At 36.4% G+C, this 21,863-nt stretch overlaps 1 protein-coding gene and 1 non-coding gene across 2 annotated transcripts in view; both read right to left on the bottom strand.

The window, feature by feature from the left end:
• Positions 1–21,863, bottom strand: part of WDR36 (WD repeat domain 36) — a 55,523-nt gene that overhangs the window by 12,529 nt on the left and 21,131 nt on the right. The window contains exons 10-17 of the mRNA XM_049769124.1: positions 21,469–21,534; positions 20,148–20,234; positions 19,254–19,399; positions 15,926–16,040; positions 14,978–15,143; positions 14,672–14,780; positions 12,852–12,931; positions 430–537 (exon numbers count right to left, since the gene is read on the bottom strand). Of these exons, the coding sequence (XP_049625081.1) occupies positions 430–537; positions 12,852–12,931; positions 14,672–14,780; positions 14,978–15,143; positions 15,926–16,040; positions 19,254–19,399; positions 20,148–20,234; positions 21,469–21,534 (877 nt within the window). The remainder of the gene's footprint in view (positions 1–429; positions 538–12,851; positions 12,932–14,671; positions 14,781–14,977; positions 15,144–15,925; positions 16,041–19,253; positions 19,400–20,147; positions 20,235–21,468; positions 21,535–21,863) is intronic.
• Positions 15,711–15,874, bottom strand: LOC126002499 (U1 spliceosomal RNA). The gene has a single exon (XR_007493192.1). It is a non-coding gene; the product is annotated as a U1 spliceosomal RNA (small nuclear RNA).

Raw genomic sequence — 21,863 nt, 5'->3', positions numbered from 1 at the left:
CTTACTAATAAGACTTTTGAGCTCATGAAAGAAAAATTTTTCTAGACCAGATAACAAGGCATTTATTTTTAGGTATCATAGTGTCTTGCACATATTCATCAATGAAGCTCTAAGAAAACAATGTGCTCATTTTAATGCCTGATTTTATAGTTAAGTAGATAAAATTGAATAGTATTGGGGGTAGTGTCAAAAAGACGAGAATCTAAGAAATACCTTTTCAAAGTATGATAACAGATAAAAATAAATCATGGGCTTTACAATGCCTACTAGAGCAAACTATCAAGCAGGTGTTGAATTAGACTTAAAATAATTGCGTTAGCTATCATAACATTTTCATTTCACAGGTTAGGCACTGATCATATTAGCAACTATGATTGCTTAAAAGATATATTCCTTCTCTTTCTCACTTAACTGTATCAGAGAACTCACCATAAGTAGATTCCAAGGTGATCCACATGGGAAGTAGCCAGGAAGTCTCCAGTGGGAGACATTGTGACATTGAGAGGAGCTGAGTCTAGCAAAAAACTGTCTATAAGGCTGTTTAAAAAAGAGGTAAAAGAAAAATTATATAACTGAATTACATTAATGAGGACATAATCCACACATATTTCTGTTAAAAGTTCAAGGGGAAAAGAGTTGCAAACACTTACATTTTTGTTCTCTTGAAATTTTAACATCAGAAGTGTAACACTAATAAATAGCACTGTCAGCTAAGTATCTGATGAAAAAAACAATCTCTAGTCCTTTGATTATTTTTGTGTGTTTGTTTTGGTTTGGTTTTTGGGTTATACCTAATGGCGCTCAGTGCTCATGATTTTGGGCTCAGAGACCACTCTTTGTGGGGCTGGAGGTTCCACATGGGATGCCAGAGATCGTTCCTACGTTGGTCATGCGAAACAAGTAAGTGTCCTACCTACTGTATTATCGCTTAGGCCCTAAACAATCTGTTTTTAAACAGGAACCACTCTGGAGCCGATGGGTAAATGGGTCATTGACTGAGGTTTCCAGAAGAGCTGAGGGTCCCTGGGGCTACATCTACCAATGCTTGAGGAGTGTGGGGGGAGGGTCCAGGAATCTAATTTAGGACTTTATATTCCAGGCATGTATTTCTTTGAGTCATGACCCTGCCTCCCCTCCAGCCCCCTTAATCTATCTTAATGAGAGAAATCTATCATGCCAAACAGACCAAAAATAGTGGAGAAGTTTTAACAACAAACAAACAAAAGCACACACACAGGAGGAAGTGCTTTCTGGAAATCTGTGTTGGTAGAGGAACCTGCAGATAAGATTGAAATGTTATACCTGTAAAGCACTATAATGCAGCTTATGGAACTATTCCCATGCTTAACTACAACACAGGTAAAATGCTGGGAAGGGCTCCCAGAGCTGAATCAGCTCTCTGCCCCAGAAGCACCAGCCCCCATTTGTCCCCATTTGTGCACCATACTGCCCCACCCCTCATCCAGAAATTGGCTAGATCTGACATCCATGTACCCTCTAAAACCGAAATTGCTAGAAACATTTTGTATCCACATAAAAACATTGCTAAATATATCTCCTATTCATGAGCAGGTGGAATGTGGCACTACTATTTCTCAGACAATATACAGTCCCAACAGTAAGTTAAGTCTACAGAGTAACTAGTTGACAATTTTCTCAGTACACTCAAGTATTTGTTTGGTATGGAAAATAACCTGAAAAGCAGATGTATATTTGGTAGAATCAATTCAACAGATCACTTCTCATGTCCATTTATACCCACCAAACTCAAAGAACAATGGAGAAACTAAGGAGATCTCAACTGCAGTAACAGGGAGATAAACCTAAATAAATCTGCAAGCTTATCAAAATGCATAAACCCGATTATGAGGACCTAAAACCAATACTCAATTCACTGGCAAGAAAAATAAAGCAAGCTCTAGCCAGCAAAATTAAGCAAGCAATACGCAGAAATTCAACCAACTCGAAGAACTTTTTCAGAGGACGAGAGATTCCACACAAATAGATTGAAGTTAAAAAACATGATAATGAGCCATAATTGCACAATATTACAGGAGAACCATATACCGTATTTTCTGGCGTATAAGACGACTTTTGAAACAAAAAAAAAAGTCAACCGAAAATCGGGGGTCGTCTTATACGCTGAGTATATCCCGAAAAATGTTTCAATATGCCGCTAAACAAAAATTGTCTGAATACTGCCACAAAACAAATTTTCTAACTCGATCCTGCACCAATCACTGCAAGGCTGCTCGGACCGCCTCTCTAACTCAGCTAATCCAAGCAGGCTTTTTTTAAAATATAATTTTTATTTTGATCATAATGGCTTACATATTGTTAACAATAATATTTTAGGTACATATTTACATAAAATCAGGGGGGATTCCCCAAGCAGGCTTTTTATGCATGCAAATTAGACAATGTTCTGGACCCAAATCTACACTGTAAAAAGCCTGCTCAGATTGGCCAGAGTCAGAGAGGAAGTCTATTCCAGTAGAACCTCTGAACCTTTGCTTGTTTTGATTGGCTCACTGTGGTACAAACAGTTGCAGCACAGCAATGTTCTGTCTGATACAGCGAATATAGGCCTAAACCTATGTTTTAACTGCAAAATTAGGGGGTCGTCTTATACGCTGGAAAATACGGTAGATGAATCTGAAGAAAGCTACAGGTCATCATTGATAAGAAAGTTGAAAAAGAAAAAAGAGACACAAAAGGATGGAAGAAAATTTAAGGCACTTAATGGCAATGCAAGAGGAATAATTTCTGAATCATAGGACAGCAAGAAGGGGGAGAATAAAGGATAAAAAAGGGGGAAGTGGTGGGAGAGAAAATAGCAGAGAACTTCCCACTCTCTGGAAGAGGACAGCTGTGCATTCAAAAGGCCAAATAAAATAGACTCAAACAGAACACCAAGACACAGTAATCCAAGTGGCAAAAACCAGAGGGAGAGAAGAAGGGATTCTTAAAGCAGTTAGGAAGAAAAAAACCCTTAGATATAAAGGAAAGAACTAAGAATTATAACAGATTTCACATATAAAATGGCCCAGGCAAGAAGAGTAGAATGACATATTCAAATGACTTATGAACAAATAAATTCCAACCTAGTCCAACTGTTGCAGGCCAGCTGAGTCAGGCAGCACTGAGAGGGGCTTCAGGGTTATTCAATAGAAAGATGGGAGCAAGGAGTTGGCTAAGAGTGGGTACTCAGAAGCGTGGCATGCTTTTAGCCATAGGATTAAACATTATGTGTCAGTACAATCATTAGACAGCCATCTAAACATTCTAAGTATTTTATAAATTCTTTGACAGCAGTTTCATTTACCATAAACAGAATCAGAAAAATACTTATTCTTTCCTCTTGGATATAATTCTTTGTTAATCAACAAAATATAAGCCCACTGCCTGTTAATGCTATTCCAAGGGACTATTGTAAAAAGAGGGCAGATGTAATTAAAAGACCAAACATTCTCATAGTCTACATATTACTAAATAACTGACTAAAAATATTATTATATATTTTTCCAGCAGCTTAGGGTAAGTAGGGTGTGTTCCAGCAATTCTTGCTTTAATACAAGAGGCAAAGGCTCACAGTTTTTTTCACCTATTCAGCATTGTTAGTTCTCATTATGCATTAATATTTAATAAGCTCATTGTTGCTATCCTGCCAAGTGCTAACCTAGGGCACAACTGGACTTTTCCAGCAGTTTCTGCCAAGTCCACACCCTCTTTTTCAGGGGGGGAAGGCTAGGCCTGCATCACAGCAGTCCTGATGATATTCAACCATTATTCCTATAGTCCAGATGCTATGGCAGTCCACTACTTGGCAATTCTCATTTAGGTGGGAAGGATGGATAAAAAATATTCTCAGACAAGCAAGAATGAGCTACCAAAAGTCCATTGATATAAACAAAACAGTCAATTGTAGAAGTAACAGCCCAAAACAATAAAATGGTACAATAGCCTTTTATATCAGTAACAACCCTGAATGTCAATAGGCTAAACTTTCCCATCAAAAGAAAGCGACTGGATGGATCAGGGAATAAAATCCATCCATTTGCTGCTTACAGGAAACATACCAAAAATCATAGGATAGACAGGCTTAGAGTAAAAGGATGCAAACCAATGGAAAGTGCAGATAACCATTCATTTTAAAAAATCAGACCAAACGGCTTAAGCCTCAAGAAAGTAATTAAGAGACAAGGAGGGACACTATTTATTGACCAGGGGAAGAATAGCTCAAGAAGTACTAATTCTAATCTATATATACGAAACACATTGGGTCAGCAAAGTTTGTAAGCTTTTGGTCAAAAATCTAGAGAAACACATGGATGGGAATCTGATACTGTTACTATGACTAGAGATCCACAGAATACTAGTGGACACAAGAACACTAAAGGAAGAACTAGAGGTACTAGGACTAATGAATTTTTATATGCCCTTTCATCCTTAAAAAGCTGAATACATGTTCTCTAGTGCACACAAAGCATTCTCCAGGCTAGATTACATTTTAGTATATAAGTCTTAAAAAAATTCACAAACATAAGCAAGCATTCAAACAGACCACAATGTCAGATAAAAATAGACTATATAAAAAGAAGATGTGGAGAAACTCTAACACCTGGAAACTGAATAACATGTGCTTAATAAAAGCTAGATCAAAAAAAATCAGAAAGAAATAAAAATATTCCATAATTACCAAAATCTAGGTGATACAAGAAAAACTGTAATTAGGTGATAAAGGAGTACATAGGAAAAAGATAAAATTAACAATCCAAAAGTATACCATAAATGTCTGGAGAACAAAATGAACCCAAACAGTAGAAGAAAAATAAAAAAGTGGCAAAAGCTTGAGGGGGAAAAAATATTTGCACTTAACAAATCAGAAAAATTGTTGATAATGGAACATACATATCAAAACAGGGTTGATAACAGGAGTGTATTGGCTTTAACTACAGCTGTTATAAAACTCTGATTCATTACAGAAAGGCACTGCAAAATAACTAAAAGTTTAAAATCTTTTTTTTTTTTTTTTTGTTTTTGGGCCACACCTGTTTGACGCTCAGGGGTTACTCCTGGCTATGTGCTCAGAAATCGCCCCTGGCTTGGGGGGACCATATGGGACACCGGGGGATCGAACCGCGGTCCTTCCTTGGCTAGCGCTTGCAAGGCAGACACCTTACCTCCAGCGCCACCTACCCGGCCCCAAAGTTTAAAATCTTAACAAGCGCTGGAGCAATAGCCCAGCTTGCCTTAAAGGCTGCTGACCCGGGATAGACCGGGTTAGATCCCTGGCATTCCATATAGTCCCCAGAGCCTGCTAGGAGTGATTTCTGAGTGCAGAGCCAGAAGTAACCCGAGCGCTGCCATATATGGCCCCAAACAATTAAAAAAAAATCTATAACAAATAAAATATGTCAGGAAAAAAAACTAAGAGCAGGGTGCATTTTCAGGACTCTAGGCTAGTATCCTGAGCACTTATAACCCTGACAGACCCAAAGAAAATTATAATACTGAGTACCAGTTAAGAACTTACTCAAGGCAAGAATTGGTAGCCGATCAGGCTGTATTTTTAAGTATGTGTCTCTTGTAAAGTCACCAGTTTAAACTAGAAGTGCTTGCACAGCTCAGCAGCACACATCCAAGGACTGTTTCATTGCTGACTCATGAAACAAAAGTCTTGCAGTATCAATGTACATGGTGTTTCTCTGATGAAGACACAGACTTGTTCATGGTATAAATAGCTCTTGGTTTTTCCAGAGTAAAAATGGAAATCAAAACTGTTAAAAATTATTTATGCTAATTCATCTCATGCACACTACTCAGCAGAGGCATTATCTATCAAGGTTAAAACCTAGAATGCTGCAACTTCAGTCTTTAAGACCTTGATATGTGGGTGAGGTGAAACTTCTTGATATGTTTAGAATTTTTAAAAAACAAATCTACTCCTTGAGCAAATTTATTTTACTTGATACAGTGCTTGTCAAATTCATTGTGCAACTTGATTTCTACAGCTGCTGTGTGTAGGCAGAGTGGCCTTCCATTATATATATTTAAAGAAGAAACAACACAAAATTGAGGAAGATGGTTTCCATATACACAGCAGATTTTATTTACACTGATGCCACATTAGCTTATGAAGAACATGTGCTGTCTTTTTTTTTTTTTTTTGGTGTTTTTTGGGTCACACCCGGCAGCACTGGTTGGTACTCTTGGCTCTGCACTCGGAAATCGCTCCTGTCAGGCATGGGACAATCATATGGGATGCCGGTATTTGAACCACCATCTGTCCTGGATTGGCTGAATGCAAGGCAAATGCCCTACAACTGTGCTATCTCTCTGGACCCTGTTGCTCAGTCTTAATTCCTGATCTAACCACCATTGTCTCCTGCTAATCCCACAGATAAAACTTCCCTGGTCAATTATAATTTCTTCCAGATAATAAAACAAAATTCACCTTGTTAGGGGTCAGCTTGTGAAAGTCATTTCTTACTATTTTGAAGAAAATCTCTAAGTCTTTAAGAGAAACTATTTCAAAGAATCTACACTATTGATAAGTGTGTTAGTGGAATGTGTGCAAGAGAAATTGTTATCGTAAATCTCAGTATCTTTTACTTTTTGTTTTTGAGCCTCACCTGGTGATGCTCAGGGGTTACTCCTGGCTGTGTGCTCAGAAATCCAGAAATCACTCCTGGCTTGGGAACTCTATGGTCCTAGGCTGGTGCATGTAAGGCAAATGTCTTCTGGCTTGTGCCACTGCTCTGGCCCCAAATCTCAGTATATTGATCAATTTAAAAAATTAAGAATTGGGAATCACTATTATTTTTTGGGTCTGTGGTCCATACCCAGTGGTACTCAGCAGTTACCTTGGCTGTGCTCAGATATCACTACTCCTGGCAGGCTCAAAGGAACCATATGAGATGCCCAGGTTCAAAATCCTCATCTGCTATACTATTGCTCTGGCTCTCTTTACTAAATAGAAAAAAGGATAGTTCTGCCTTAATGAGGAATGTAAAAACAATGCTCTATTCCAATTTTTTTTCATCGTTTTTTTCTTTGTTTTGGGGTCAGACCTACTCAGATTCAGGGCATACTCCTGGCAAACTCAGGACATCCTCTGGGATGCTGGGACTCGAACCTAGACTGGTTGTGTGCAGGGCAAACATCATACCTGTTGTATTATCGCTCCAGTACCTCTATTCCAATTTTTATATGATGTTCCTCAGAAATCCTATTCTGAGGATATGAACATTACATACTACGTAATACTGCTCAGGAGTTAGAGTATGAAACAAAACAAATAGGAAATATTAGTCAACTATTCAATTTGTATTTTCCTCCTTCCTAAAAATTCAACCTCAAGCATGTCAAAATAATTTTAGTGTTTAAAAATGTCTACTCTGCTTCTGAAAAACACACCACCAACTTAAGTGTTTGAATAAAATATTCTAAAAGACAAGAGTAACCCCTGAGCACCACCAGGAGTAACCCCAAATAATACAACCCCAAAACAAACAAACACCCACCAAACTTTCCAGGAAAGAGTTCTGACACTGCCATTTGTTTCAGATAGGTACAACTCCAGCTGGAAGAGGTACCTGTAAGTCACCAGGCCTAATGGTTCACTCATAGATAGTTTTACTTTGTAGGATACTCAATGAGTGTTTATTCATTCCGTAAATATTTAACATGTTATATGAGTGATGAAAGAAGCAGGAATCTTCAAAGGATATCATACTAATTATAAGTAAAACAAAACAAAAAATCTAGTAGTTATCTATGGTTAACTCATTTCTGTATTTTATGTATCAAGAAAAATCAATTAATAAACTCATCCTCAGAACCGATGACATAACTAAGCAAGACTGACATAACAACTATTGAGAAATCTATTTCTTTTTTTTTTTTTTTGTTTTTGTTTTTGGGTCACAGCCGGCGGTGCTCAGGGGTTACTCCTGGCTGTCTGCTCAGAAATAGCTCCTGGCAGGCACGTGGGACCATATGGGACATCGGGATTCAAACCAACTACCTTTGGTCCTGGATCGGCTGCTTGCAAGGCAAACGCCCTGTGCTATCTCTCCGTGCCCTATTTCTTTTTTCTATAGTTAATTTCCCCTCACTCATAAACCAATTAAGAAATTCATTTTTTGGGGGGGCTGGAGAGATAGCATGGAGGTAAGGCGTTTGCCTTTCATGCAGAAGGTCATTGGTTCGAATCCCGGCATCCCATATGGTCACCTGAGCCTGCCAGGAGCGATTTCTGAGCCAGGCAGGAATAACCCCTGAGTGCTGCTGGGTGTGACCCCCCCCACCCCCCCAAAAGAAATTCATTTTTCCTCTGAGCCTTTACTACTTTATTTTTTGTGTGAAATGGGACTAAGAACAATAATAACATCTGTACCTATCTATTAGGATATAAATAGAGTGAGTGCCCAGGCAGTTCAAGGTCAGAGATGGAACTCTGCATAAGATGTTTGCCTGCACATGCCAACTGAGTTCCATCCCCAGCAACTCATGGTCCCCTAGCAGCACCAGGAGTAATCCCTGAGCAAAGTCAGAAGTAAAATCTAAGGACAGGCAAATAAAAAAAACCCATAGCAGAGTACTAAGCAGTTCACATCAGCAGCAGCCATGTGACATTTGTCCCATTTCAAATCTGACTACTAATACAGCTCTTTACTAAAAATACTTTAATTCAGTATAGATCTTTTTTTTTTTTTTTTATAAAAAGATTTTCTACTTTAGGGACCTCAGAGATAGCACAGCAGAAAGGCATCTGCCTTGCACACAGCTGACCCAGGACGGACAGTGATTCAAATCCCGGCAGCCCATATAGTTCCCCCATGCCAGGAGTAACCCCTGAGCGCCACCGGGTGTGACCCAAAAAAAACAAAACAAAACAAAAACTAAAAAAAGATTTTTTACTTTGTATATTTACAAAGAGGTTGTATTTTAACAATCCCTGTGTGACTCATGCTCATTTTTATATTTCTCCCTATTTTGTGCCTGTCTGTACTCAATAAAGATAGGCTTAGGGTTCACAGAAAAACAAGATACCAATGCAGAAAACTACGAGACTTAAATCTAACCGACTCTGTACTGAAATAAGGTAGTCAGCAAAAGGGTAATGCTGAGTCAAAAGTTGATGGTTTTGAATGCTACTTTCAGATCCTAAATCTTTCATTCCAAAGAGAAAACTTAGCTACTTTTAAAAATATTTTTCTAATTTAGCATTACTAAACAGTAATCTACCTCTCCCACCTACCATGAAATAAAACTACTAACAGAAAACAACACAGGAATTATCACCAACTCATTACTTACTTAACAAACTTCTTACTATAAACAGTTCAAATTACAATATTCATTTTCAGAAAATACTAAAGGTCTAATAAGCAACAGACTACCAGCATCTTTTTTTAAATTAATATCTTTATTTAAACACCTTGATTACAAATATGATTGTAGTTGGGTTTCAGTCATGTAAAGAACGACCCCTTCACCAGTGCAGCATTTCCATCACCAATGTCCCAATCCTCCCTCTTCCCCACCCCACCCCACCCCACCTGCTCTCGAGATAGGCTTTCAACTTCGCTCATTCATTCACATTGTTACAATAGTTCTCAATGTATTTATTTCTCTAACTGCACTCATCACTCTTTTTGGTGAGCTTCATGTTGTGAGCTGGACCTTCCATCCTTCCTCTTTTGTCTCTGGAAATTATTGTACAAATGTCTTTTATTTTTCTTAAAACCCATAGATGAGGGAGACTATTCTGCATCTATCTCTCTCCCTCTGACTTATTTCACTCAGCATAATAGATTCCATGTCCATCCATGTTTAGGAAAATTTCATGACTTCATCTCTCCTGACTGCATAATATACCATTGTGTATATGTACAGTTTCTTTAGTCATTCATCTGTTGAAGAGCATATCTTGGTTGTTTCCAGAGTCTGGTCAGACTACCAGCATCTTAAGGTGTCTATTTTTCTTTTGTTTTGGGGCCACTGCTGGCAGACTCAGGGAACTATATGAGCAGGGTGCTGGGTACTGAACCGAGGTTGGAGTGTGCAAGGCAAGTACCTCACCCACTGTACTACCACTTTTGGCACCCTCACTGATGTTTTAAGTATTGTTGAAAAAAGTTCTGAAGCTTTAGTACACAGCAACAACTAATTAATTTTGCTTAACAGTACTTTGGCTGAAAGCCACAACTGTAGATAAAGGCCCCAGCTGTGACATCTGAACCCACTAGTGACATTCTTACTGTGCAAATTCTAAATCTGATGTCAATGTTGCATACGTATGTAGGTGTGCCCATCCCTATGTTAACCTTGGAAGGGAAATGAGGCCATCAGGGTTTTTCCTTTCTAAAGGTCAAATGCTTTCAGGTATGCATTTATTTAATTCCTAAGAAAGAGAAGGAAGTCTAACAGGAAGAAGCTTACTTGGGGACTTTTAGAGGATTGAAAATTACCATCTTCTTATTGTTCTCACCAAGCTCTATGTAACAAGTTTATGCTATTTGATACCCAGGTTACTTACATAATACCTTCTTTATCTCAATCAAAGTAATTTTATATTAAGCGTTATGTCTTTAAATTATTACTTACTAATTTTTTCCTAAACAAAACTCAAATTCTCCCCATCATCTTAGTGCAGGTGTTCAAATTATTTAATAAAAAAAAAAAAATCCAATCCCTGAGTATTGTTTTACTGGCGAGGTTTATCCATGAAATAATTTTCTGAACACTGCAGGACTTTACTCAAATTTTAAGACATACATTTATAATACTTCATGAAGTTTCTAAAATATCTTTTCTCAAGAATTATACTGAAGAAAAGTATATTAATAAACACAAAGGAAATCTAGGGTTTTGATTATTTTACCTAATTCTAATATAAACCAATGACAAAATGTACACGAGCTAGAAAGGTAGGTAGTACAGTAGGTAAGGTGCTTGCCTTGCATGCAGCCAATTTTGGGTGAGAACCATCAAGAATATATCCTAGTTATACCCCAAACCACCGACCACCACACTCTAAAAAATTACAAACTCAAAACAGAAAGTTTGCAATTAAAGTCTAAATTTTACCTTTAAGTAATAAAAAAACCAAATAAACTTTTAAAAATTTTTTTCATATTTTTGAGCTGTTTCTTATCCCTTTGTGAGCTGTTCAATAAGGAATTCTGGTAGAAGAGTCCCACATTTTAAGTTTATATTTTTCTTGGGTCACACCTGGCAGCGCTCAGGGGTTACTCCTGGTTCCAGGCTCAGAAATCGCTCCTGGCAGGCTCTGGGGACCATATGGGACACCGATTTTCGAACCAATGACCTTCTGCGTGAAAGGCAAACACCTTACCCTCCATGCTATCTCTCCGCCCCTAAAAGTTTATGTTTGAACCAAGTCACAGGGATTGTTGGACTTGTTCTAGCGGCCCCCATATGCACCAATAACGCAATGTGTCCTTGTTCCTCTTATGATAGGCACATTAAAATGGGAAAATACATACAAATTCTTATCTAACAGAGATAGGAACACACAAATCTTGTAATGCAATGGACCGGTTACACCCTGAACACTGACATAATGACCTGGTTCAGGCTTCAGAAGAATGGGCATTCTCCATTCAACCCTGAACCAGGGTTGTCTATAACATCACCTGGAAGCAATCCTCTACCAGGGAAGACCCTACAAATGCTCTGACATTGACCTACTCAAAAGAGACTTCCCTTAACACAGAGAAGACTTAACAACAACATCAACCTGCTTTCAGGGCAGGGCTCTCTGTATTGCCCTCTAATTGTGAGGTGAAACTAGAGGAGGCTCCACATCATCCTGACTTCCAAGTAGAATATGCAAATTTCAGGATCTTTACCTACAGAAACCTGACACCAACAACAGTGACTGTGTGAAAAATAAAAGTGTATTGGCACTACAATGACTTGGGTTGGACGACCTGTATGCCTTGAGCCTAGAGTTGGTCTTATGCCAGAAAACTTCAGGGGTCGGGTCTCCTTGTAATTAGGCGAAGGCTTTTCCTTTCCATGTCCCCCTTATTTTGCTGGGCCTATGCAAACAATAATTCACTCTAACACTGTTTTTGCGGTGCTTTTTTGACTCTAATCCTTAAAAATAAAACCACTTAAACTTTTGAGGGTTAACTTAAACTAATATGCATGTGCATGAACTGAAAAAAAAATACTATGCCTTCAATGTTAAAGGAGTTACATAAATTTTTATAGATTTAGATTGCTTTGTGTATTGCTAATAAATTGATATAATGTACTACAATTTGGGGACTTGAGGGACAAAGTAATTGTGCACTGGGGTCTGTTTTATTTTTCTTTATTTTCTTTGACGTGATAGTTCAAGAATTAAAAATGTCAGCAAGGAGATTTCTTCTGAGAATTCTGCTTATGGGTGATTGTCTTCCCACTGTAACTTTACCTGTCCTCTTTCTTTAAATCTTTTTTCTCATAATAAAAAAATAAAAATAAAAACAATTAAAAAAAATAAAAACAATTTTTTACTGGAACAGAAAACTAAACTAATATATTTTTCTTCACTACTATCTTTTATGGCACTATTCCTGCTGCTTATATAAAAAACACTTTAAAGATGAAATACAATCATGACAGAAAATGTCCCACTATATTAAGATTCATAAAATACATAGCCATGAGAAACCATTATTACAGCACTGAAATCCAAACCATAGAATCTCAGTTTTTTAAAAAGAGAAAACAAACACCAAAAAGTACACAGCCTGTTAACTGTACCTAAGTCATCAATAGAATGATTAAAAAATCTTTGATAGACTTTAATATTTAAAAATAAAACTCACCATCCAGATGGGAGGTCCCAAGTTCTAATTGAGCAATCCATCGAAGCACTTATTAGCCAACGGCCATCAGGGCTGAAAGCCTTAAAATTTATTTAAATAATTAAACACACATGTATATTTTTATGTACCATAAAAATACTTAACAATTTCAAAGATGCGGGCCCGGAGAGATAGCACAGTGGCGTTTGCCTTGCAAGCAGCCGATCCAGGACCAAAGGTGGTTGGGTTCGAATCCCGGTGTCCCATATGGTCCCCCGTGCCTGCCGGGAGCTATTTCTGAGCAAATAGCCAGGAGTAACCCCTGAGCACCGCCGGGTGTGACCCAAAAACCAAAAAAAAAAAAAAAAAAATTCAAAGATGCAATAAATGAAAAGATAAAGCAAGCAGGCTAGAAGACAAAATTTTCTGAAAGCAATTAAAGCTACTAAATAGTAAGGCATTTTACTTGTGATTGACAGAAATCTTTTCTTTCTTCATATTTATTTTCCAAATGACAACTTGAAACCAAATCATCATGTTTTGAAATAAATTTAAGTAAATCATTCATCCACCTTTCTTCTTAAGTAAGCTCTTGCTTGCTTGCAGCATATATGTATGTGTTGAGACACAAATAAATTATTAAAGAAAGGTCAAAGGAAAACTTTGAGTAGACTGTTTATCCAAGATACTAAATAGTACTGATTGAGACAATGCATTATAGTAAATTTGTTCTTTCGATTGTAGAAATACTATGGAAACTTGAGCCTCCAGTACAGGGCTCAATTTACAGAGACTCAGTGCAGCTAGCTACTTAGAAGTGTATTTGAATACTTGGATACTTCTTGAAGCTAGTAGAAGATGTCTAAGGGATAACTATTAGATAGGAGAGATTTAAATCAACAATACGAATTTATTATTGTGTAAAAAAAACTTGAGGCATATAAAGGAAGAATAGTTTAAAAAGGAAAATAGCAAGAGCAAGAGGCACTGTCCAATGTTTTAAAAAACATCTCATCAAAATGTCTCCACGCCTACCTTCACTCCTAGAGATGCTGTCACAACCAAGATCAATGGTAGGTAGGTAATTTGGCTAATCTCGTATTTTAAGAATAATAATTTCCCAACCACTTATTTTCCCTTTCCTCTTTATGAACCGGTCAAGGATCAGAGAAGTTCTGAATTTTGGTGTGAGAATAACAAAATATAGCTGATGGGGAATAACATCAAGTAGTTAAGATAAACTTTTTTCTATTTTTATAGATAATTAAATGGTAATCTATCATCAACAGTCTTTGATTTAAAATTAAAAACAAACTGTATGCTTTTTAGCTAATTTATTTAATATTTGTAAATCCCTATAAGACAGTGAGCTAAAACAATTTGTTACAAAAAATCCTTTGGAATTAAGATAGTTAATTCCCCCAGATTACTTAAATAGTAATTCAAAAATTATATACCTATGTTTAAATCAAACATTTATTCCTTGGAGTTGTTTTAGCAATAAGAAAAAAAAAATAAACCTGGGATTTGTACTTTAATCAAATAGCAACAACTACCCCTTTAATTATAAAGCTTACTTAAAACAACAACAACAAATCAAAAAAAAAAAACCCAAAAAACAAACCTCTTCTTTAGGAAATCAGAGTTCAAATTATAGACTTTGAATATTATATATGTATATACATACATATTTTATAGTATATATGGTTTTAATTATGTAAACAAATACTTGAGAAATTATGATTATTTGAATATTTAATAGTTCCAATTACTTGAACATATTTAATAGCCCAATGAGGAGAGATTATTCACATTTTATATCAACAGCTCTTTTGTTTTACCATGTCATTTATTTGGCCTTGATGTCCTGAAAAGTCTCTGACAGTCTTCCTGGTTTCTATGTCCAAAACACTAATGGAGAAGTCATCCAAGGCAAGCCCCAGTATGCCACTGACAAAACAAAAATGTCTTAATCAGAAAACTTTCAATCAAATCTTGGAGCTTTAATTGTCTTAAACAAGTAGAGCTCTAAGAAAACTCAACAAAATGTTATGTTTCATTAAAACTGATTCTCACTTAGGTACTTGAATGCAACACTTCTAGCAAAATCATGAAGATAACAATTCATCATCACCAAAAATTTTTACCTGTCTCTATGTAGCAGCATCATATTTGGAGATGAAGTGAGGTTCACAGATTGGATTAAATTTTTATTCTTGAAGTTCCAGAATTTGAGTGATCCTTCACTACCAGCTGAAATTACCAACTGGTTTAATCCGTCCACGGCAATGCCTCGAACAGCTCCTACATGGGCTTCAAAGCATGCCAGCAACAGAAAATCAGGCACAGCAACATCTCAACAAACACTACACAGTGCTGTCTGCACTCAAATACCCAAGTTCCTACTTACTCTATCCCCTAAAATCTTAAACCTACTCTGGGTTTTAATAAGTAAGAAGATTCTTATACCGCTCAAGACTAAAAAAAAACTCATGGGCCAGAGAGAGACACACACACAGGGGATAGGGGCCTGATTCCTAGCACCTAATAGTTTCCTGAGCAGTACTAGTAGGAAATACTAAACACTAAGCTGGTAGCAGGCCCAAGCAACCCCACATAGGGCCCTAACACCAACCCACACCCAAAAGAAAAAAGATCAATTCATCAGATACTACAAAGGCTAAAGGAAAAAGGTTAGAAATTTCTGCTTAAAAAGAAAAAACATTGATTTGTATAATCTTCATTTCCTCTTAGTTTATAGTCTCTAAATACTTCAATATGATGCGTACAAAAAGGTATGAATTTGAGAATTTGAGGCATATGAATAAGGGACACTAAATATTAGTTTTAAATTTATATCTTTTTTTTTTTTTTTCCTTTCAGGGGAGAGTGCGAACATAGTCCCCCACTACCACAAATTATGCAGTCGAGTTTCCCACATTTGGGAAAATTGCAGGGGTCATCACACCCGGAGTGCAACGGGTGAGCCTCGCCCTGGGGAAACCACCTTCGTGATCATGGTATCTCCCCTGCCAGGTAAGTATTAAATTTATATCTTTTAAACAAGAAAAGGAAAAAAAAAACTTTCAATATACCTTTATTACTGCCAAAACTTCCTCGATGTATACCAGATTGCATGTTATATACATCTATCGCTCCTGATGACAGACCGATTACAGCAAAGTTTCCACAAGAAGTTATATCTACAGCCTGGGAGTGGGGGGGAGGGGGAATATAGAGAAACATACATGACACAATGTCTTTATTGAATTTTAACTTCGAAATTATCGTAACTTTTAATTTATCTTATATTTTAAAGAGCATAATGAATAAATGTCATACTGGTTTCTTAAACATAATGCAATTATTTTGTTTATATAAAAACTTTGATGGATTATATCCCTAGTCTCAAAAAAGCATGGAAATTATTATTCAAGACAATGAAACATTACCAAATTTTAAAATTGTAATGTAATTTAAATTGGACATCAACTTAAATTGTCCGTTACAGTACCAAAATTAAAGTATTCTTCTATTTTCTCTTTGAATTACTTATCTAAGCTGATTAAATAAATCCTAAAAAAATACTATGGACTACCATGTCAAAAAAAAAAGCTCCAAATTTCTAATCATTATATAAGAAAGGAATACACAATATTTATCTCAAAAGCAGTTTCTGTGAGGCTAAAGAGATCAGAATAATTACACCTTCAAATTGAAAGTGGTATTATGAAATCCTAACTGCTTAATTTGCAAAAAAAAAAAAATGGCTAATTGTAAAATTTATATAAAAGTTTCAAGGTCTGGGGCCAGCGTGATAGTGCAATTGTAGGGCGTTTGCTCTGCACCTGCTGACCCAGGATGAACCTTGGTTCAATCCCCAGCATCTGATATAGTCCCCCAAGCCAGGAGCAATTTCTGAACGCAGAGCCATAAGTAACCCTTGAGCGTCACCGGGTATGGCCCAAAAACAGGGCGGAAAAATATTAGGGTCAGGGACTCAACCTTCCTGATTTCTTTCTTTTTTTTTTTTTTTTTTTTTTGGTTTTTGGGCCACACCCAGCGGTGCGCAGGGGCTACTCCTGGCTGTCTGCTCAGAAATAGCTCCTGGCAGGCACAGGGGACCATATGGGACACCGGGATTCGAACCAACCACCTTTGGTCCTGGATCGGCTGCTTGCAAGGCAAATGCCGCTGTGCTATCTCTCCGGGCCCAACCTTCCTGATTTCAAAATTTACTACAGAGATGCAATAATCAAAACAGTGTGGAAATTGTATATAAGCCACCCAATTATGTAAAAGAACTGGTAATACATTTTAACTACATAGTAGTTAAAATCTGATGCTGAAAATACATTAGAAAACCAAAATGGCAACCTCCTGAATAGGAGAAAATATTTGCAAATGATATAACAGAGGAATTATATCCAGAGATATAAAAGAGCTTTACAAATCATTAACAATGGGCAAAACATTGGAGTGGATATTTCTCCAGGAAGATACATATTTTTCCAAGAAGATATACAGACATTACTGTAGGCATCAAGAAGTCCAGGAAATGATGTTCTCATTAGATTATTGAGGAAATGCTAACAAAAACTACAATGAACTAGCATTTCATAAGCACAAGCATGGGCTAAAATGTATGGAAACTCTGAGGTCTAAACATAGGATATAAAAATATACAGTCACATAAAAACTTGAGCAGGGATTCTCACAACAGCATTACTTACTGTGGCAAAAATACAGAACTATCTCAGATGTCTATCAACAAATTAATGTCTCACCAAATGTAGTGTTTTCCTCAGTAGGATCTGATCCCTCCCTGCTCCTGAGTGATCTTTAAAAACACTACTATAGGCAAGTAAGTGACTCAGCTTATAGGAACCATATACTGCTTGATTCCATTTTCATTAAATGTTCAGAGCAGGAAATTCCTCATAGCAAAAACAAGTAGATTGTGGGCAGGAAGAATGAAGAGGATATAGGTGAGAAAATGGGTACAAAGTTTCTTTCTGAGGTAATGAGAATGTTTTAAAATTATACATAAAAATTCTGGAGACACTAAAATCAATGAACATATGCCATCATTTTTATGATATGCTAACCATATTTCAATAAAATTAAACAAAAAAGGTGACAAATTTGCAAACCAAGTCTAACTTAATCTTAAAACCTGGATCTAACAGAATTATTTATACACTAATAAAAACAAAAATACATAAAAATATGAAAACCGTATAAGCAATGCTGACATTTCTCTCTTTCTTTTTTGGTTTTTGGATCACGCCCGGCAGTGCTCAGAGGCTACTCCTGCCTGGCTTTATGCTCAGAAATCACTCCTGGCAGGCTCGGGGACCATATGGGATGCCGGGATCCGAACCACTGTCCTTCTGCATGCAAGGCAAACACCCTACCTCCATGCAATCTCTCCGGCCCCATTGCTGACATTTTTTAAAGCTTTAATGAGGGCCAGAAATATACTACAGGGGCTAATGTCCTTGTTTTGCATGCATCCAAGCCTATTTCAATCCCTGGCATCATATATGGCTCCCCAACAACACAAGAATGATTCCTGAACAGGGTCAGGAGTTAGCTCTGAGCACACTTGGGTGTGGCCCCAAAAGCAAAATTTTAAAATAAGTCATATTTATAATATCTATTTTAAAAGGCTTCAGACAGAACTCAATCAGTGTAACTTTCATAAGCATTTGGGGAAAGAGGTTTGGGCCACATCCAGTGTGATGACCTACCTGCTGTACCATCTTTTATCCAGTTTTAAAGAGATATTTTTAGCAGTACAGAATAAACATGAGATAAAGGCCTTAATTAAGTTCTACATCCATCTATTACTTGATTTAGCTAAACCTTACTCCTGTATCTAAAACAAAACCAAACCATAAAAGGGGGGGGGGGGGGAGAAATCCTTGGACTTAAATTAACTGAACATTATGTTGTACAGATTTAGATAAGACAATATAGGCAAATATTTAAAACATATCAAAGGGTTATTCTAAATAATCTTAATCCTATACTAATTAAGATAACCAACATATTACATTAAGTAAAACTTAAAATAACTTTCTGAAATATGGAAAACATAACACAATTAGGGGAAAAATTTAAGAATGCTAAACTACATATATTTATTTTGGTGCTGAGGAGCAAACAATGCTTCATGGCTGAGTGATACAGTATTAGCTCTACACTATTCCTTTAAATAGTATCATAAGACTAAGAATAAAAAGATCACTATATGGTAATCTGCTCAGGAATCCCTCCTGTGGGTGTTTTGGGGACCACATGAAGTGCTGAAGATCAAAGGCATAGACTGGCCAGATGTGAAGCAAGCACTTTAATTCCTGTCTCTCTGATCTTAAAAGACAGTGTGAGGAGAAAATGTACTTATAGAAAATCACTTACTGTAGCAGTTATATCATCTTTCTTCAGATCTTTGGGCTTTAGGAAGTAATTGCCTATTGTAGATCTTTGGTAGTTCCAGGTTGAACAAGATAGCTTACCCTGATGGCAAGCAATGATACCATCCCAGTCATTCTCACGAGCTTCCTCTAAAACAATATCACAAATGAAGTATTTTTTTTACTCATTCACCTATCATTTGCTTAGCATCAAATATTCCAATTTATCGGGAGGCACTGTTCACACACACTAGGTTGAAATAAGTATTTCTGTTGGCAATCAGCTTTCAATACAACAAGAGATGCCGATTAGAAGATATTATAAATCAAGTGTGGTGTTGTGTTCTAAGGGTACTTAGGTGCTGTAGAAAGATTTGGGCTGGCTAAATAAATGGGACCCTGACAGAAACAGTAAAAACAGTAGAAAATATATGATAGGTGAAGTGGAGGAAAAAAACATACACATTCCTAAGTTAACAAATTTAAGCACAGAGGTAAATAAATCATCTTGAACAAGAGGAAGATAAGAGAAGTGTGGCAATGTTACAAAGGATTCAGAAAGAGATTTAAAAAGGAATTCCATCCTAAAGGAGTAGGGGTCCACTGAAATACTTTAAGCAAGCAAGTGACATGTTTCAAATAAGTGATTTTTCAAGTACATATACTTTAGAAGATTACTCTGGCTATACGATAGAAAACAAATAGAAAGAAAGCCAAAATTAAAGAAATTAAAGTTACTTACAAAAGCTACTGATGATTTATTATAGAGAACAAAATAAGTTCATATTATAACTAAATGAGTTTTAGTCCAATCAAGAATAGGAGTACTTTTCCTTTTACTGGTCTCTGCAATAATATTCATTACAAACTTCCTGAAATACAATATGGAGTAACTTACCAGCTGCAAACTTCATGATGGGTGGAAGTCTCACTGACATGGTGTTCTGAAGACCTTTACGTTTAACTCTCTTTTTATTTATTAATCCTAGAGCAGGGTAAAAGAGAACAGTGATGAGTCATCTGTAATAAAGGATCTTTATAAAACCAAAAGTATAAACTGTATCAAAACTATGCATTGCATTAAAGATACTCCCATTTATATCAGGAGTAAAACTATGATGATGCTACTTGCTACAATTATTTGATGGCTTTGCAGCAATATGCAAGCCAGAAAACAAATCACATTAATTTTTAATAATAATGATTTTTACAAATAATAAAATCATAGTCACGTTAGTAAAAAAAAAGCAAAACAAAACAGAAATCTTTCCATAACAAAAGTTGTCGGACCTTCAGATATGGTTATGGCTTCAAATGGTAAATATAGTATGTGTGAGGAGGTTAATTTGACCTTGCACTGTAGGACTCCACACCTAGCAGAGCCACTTAAGGTCCTGCTGGTAATCAGCAAGGCCAGCAGCCCAAGAAAAGAAGGGCCACAACGCTAGGTCAATGACAAATAGGTTCCTGAGTTCCCAAAACTGCTATGTGCGTCCCTGACAAAGACTATACAACAAACCACACTGTTGAGTTTTCTAAAATGCAACAATATTTAATATAATTACTGTAATACGATGTCATTACATTTTATTTCAACATTATTTCAGCTAGAAACATAGTGAACTAAATTACATTCTCAAAATATGCCAAAAAATGAACAAATTATATTAAGATTAAATAGTTCCTACAAAAACAGTTCAAGGACTGAATGCATGAAGCCTGAATCATATCCCCATCATCATAGGATTAAAAGATATAACATCATAATCTCAAATCACTGAAAATGTAGGACCAAATGAAGGCAAACAAAAATATTGTTCAAGAACAAAAAAGATAACTTGACTAAAAAAATTCTTGGAGCTGAAGATTACTTTTGTTTTAAGGGCATATCCTACAGTTCTAAGAGCTTTACTCCTAGCTCTATGTTCAGTAATTACTCCTAGTTGTGCTCAGATGGCTCAGGAGACCACATGGAATGCTGAGATCAAACGTGGGTCAGCCACGTGCAAAGCAATGTTATCCCTAATGTACTATATCACTCCTTCCATCTTGATGAAGATTCATAAAGATACCAAGTCTCTACAATTTAAGTCCTAGAAGGATATTTAAAAATAAACCTAAATTCAACTATAAATATAAAATGAGCAAACAAAACATTAGTTTAAAATATAGGAGTGAAATAAAAAAACATTTTATTTTCACCTTGTAAAATGACCTACCATGTCCCAAACTCTTGTTAAATTTTTCATGTACAGTGGAAAATGACTGTAGAGTTCCATCCTGACCTGTTGACAAATACAGAAATTCTTTATCAAGCATCACCGATCAATAGACTATTTGAGTAAAAATCTTATGAAATTCTAGCAATATCTTGGAAGTTAGTTTCCCATAGTTTAAATAGAGCTGGATGTAGCTAAATGCTTTCTTTAATAGTCAACTGTGTACAGAACACCATTTAGCAATAACAAAATACAGCAAGAAAAGCCTGGTTTTAAAATAATAAAACAAAGACAATAAAAACATCTTCAGAATTTGACCAGTCTCTGATGATACTCAAAGTCAATTCAAGTGAAGATTTCACCTACAGTACTTCCTGAAGCATTAAAAATGTCAT

This window comes from Suncus etruscus, chromosome 2, assembly GCF_024139225.1.
Source record: "Suncus etruscus isolate mSunEtr1 chromosome 2, mSunEtr1.pri.cur, whole genome shotgun sequence".
Classification (NCBI taxonomy): domain Eukaryota; kingdom Metazoa; phylum Chordata; class Mammalia; order Eulipotyphla; family Soricidae; genus Suncus; species Suncus etruscus.
The sequence above is the reverse complement of the archived record's forward strand: the minus strand, read 5'-3'. Positions and strand labels throughout refer to the sequence as shown.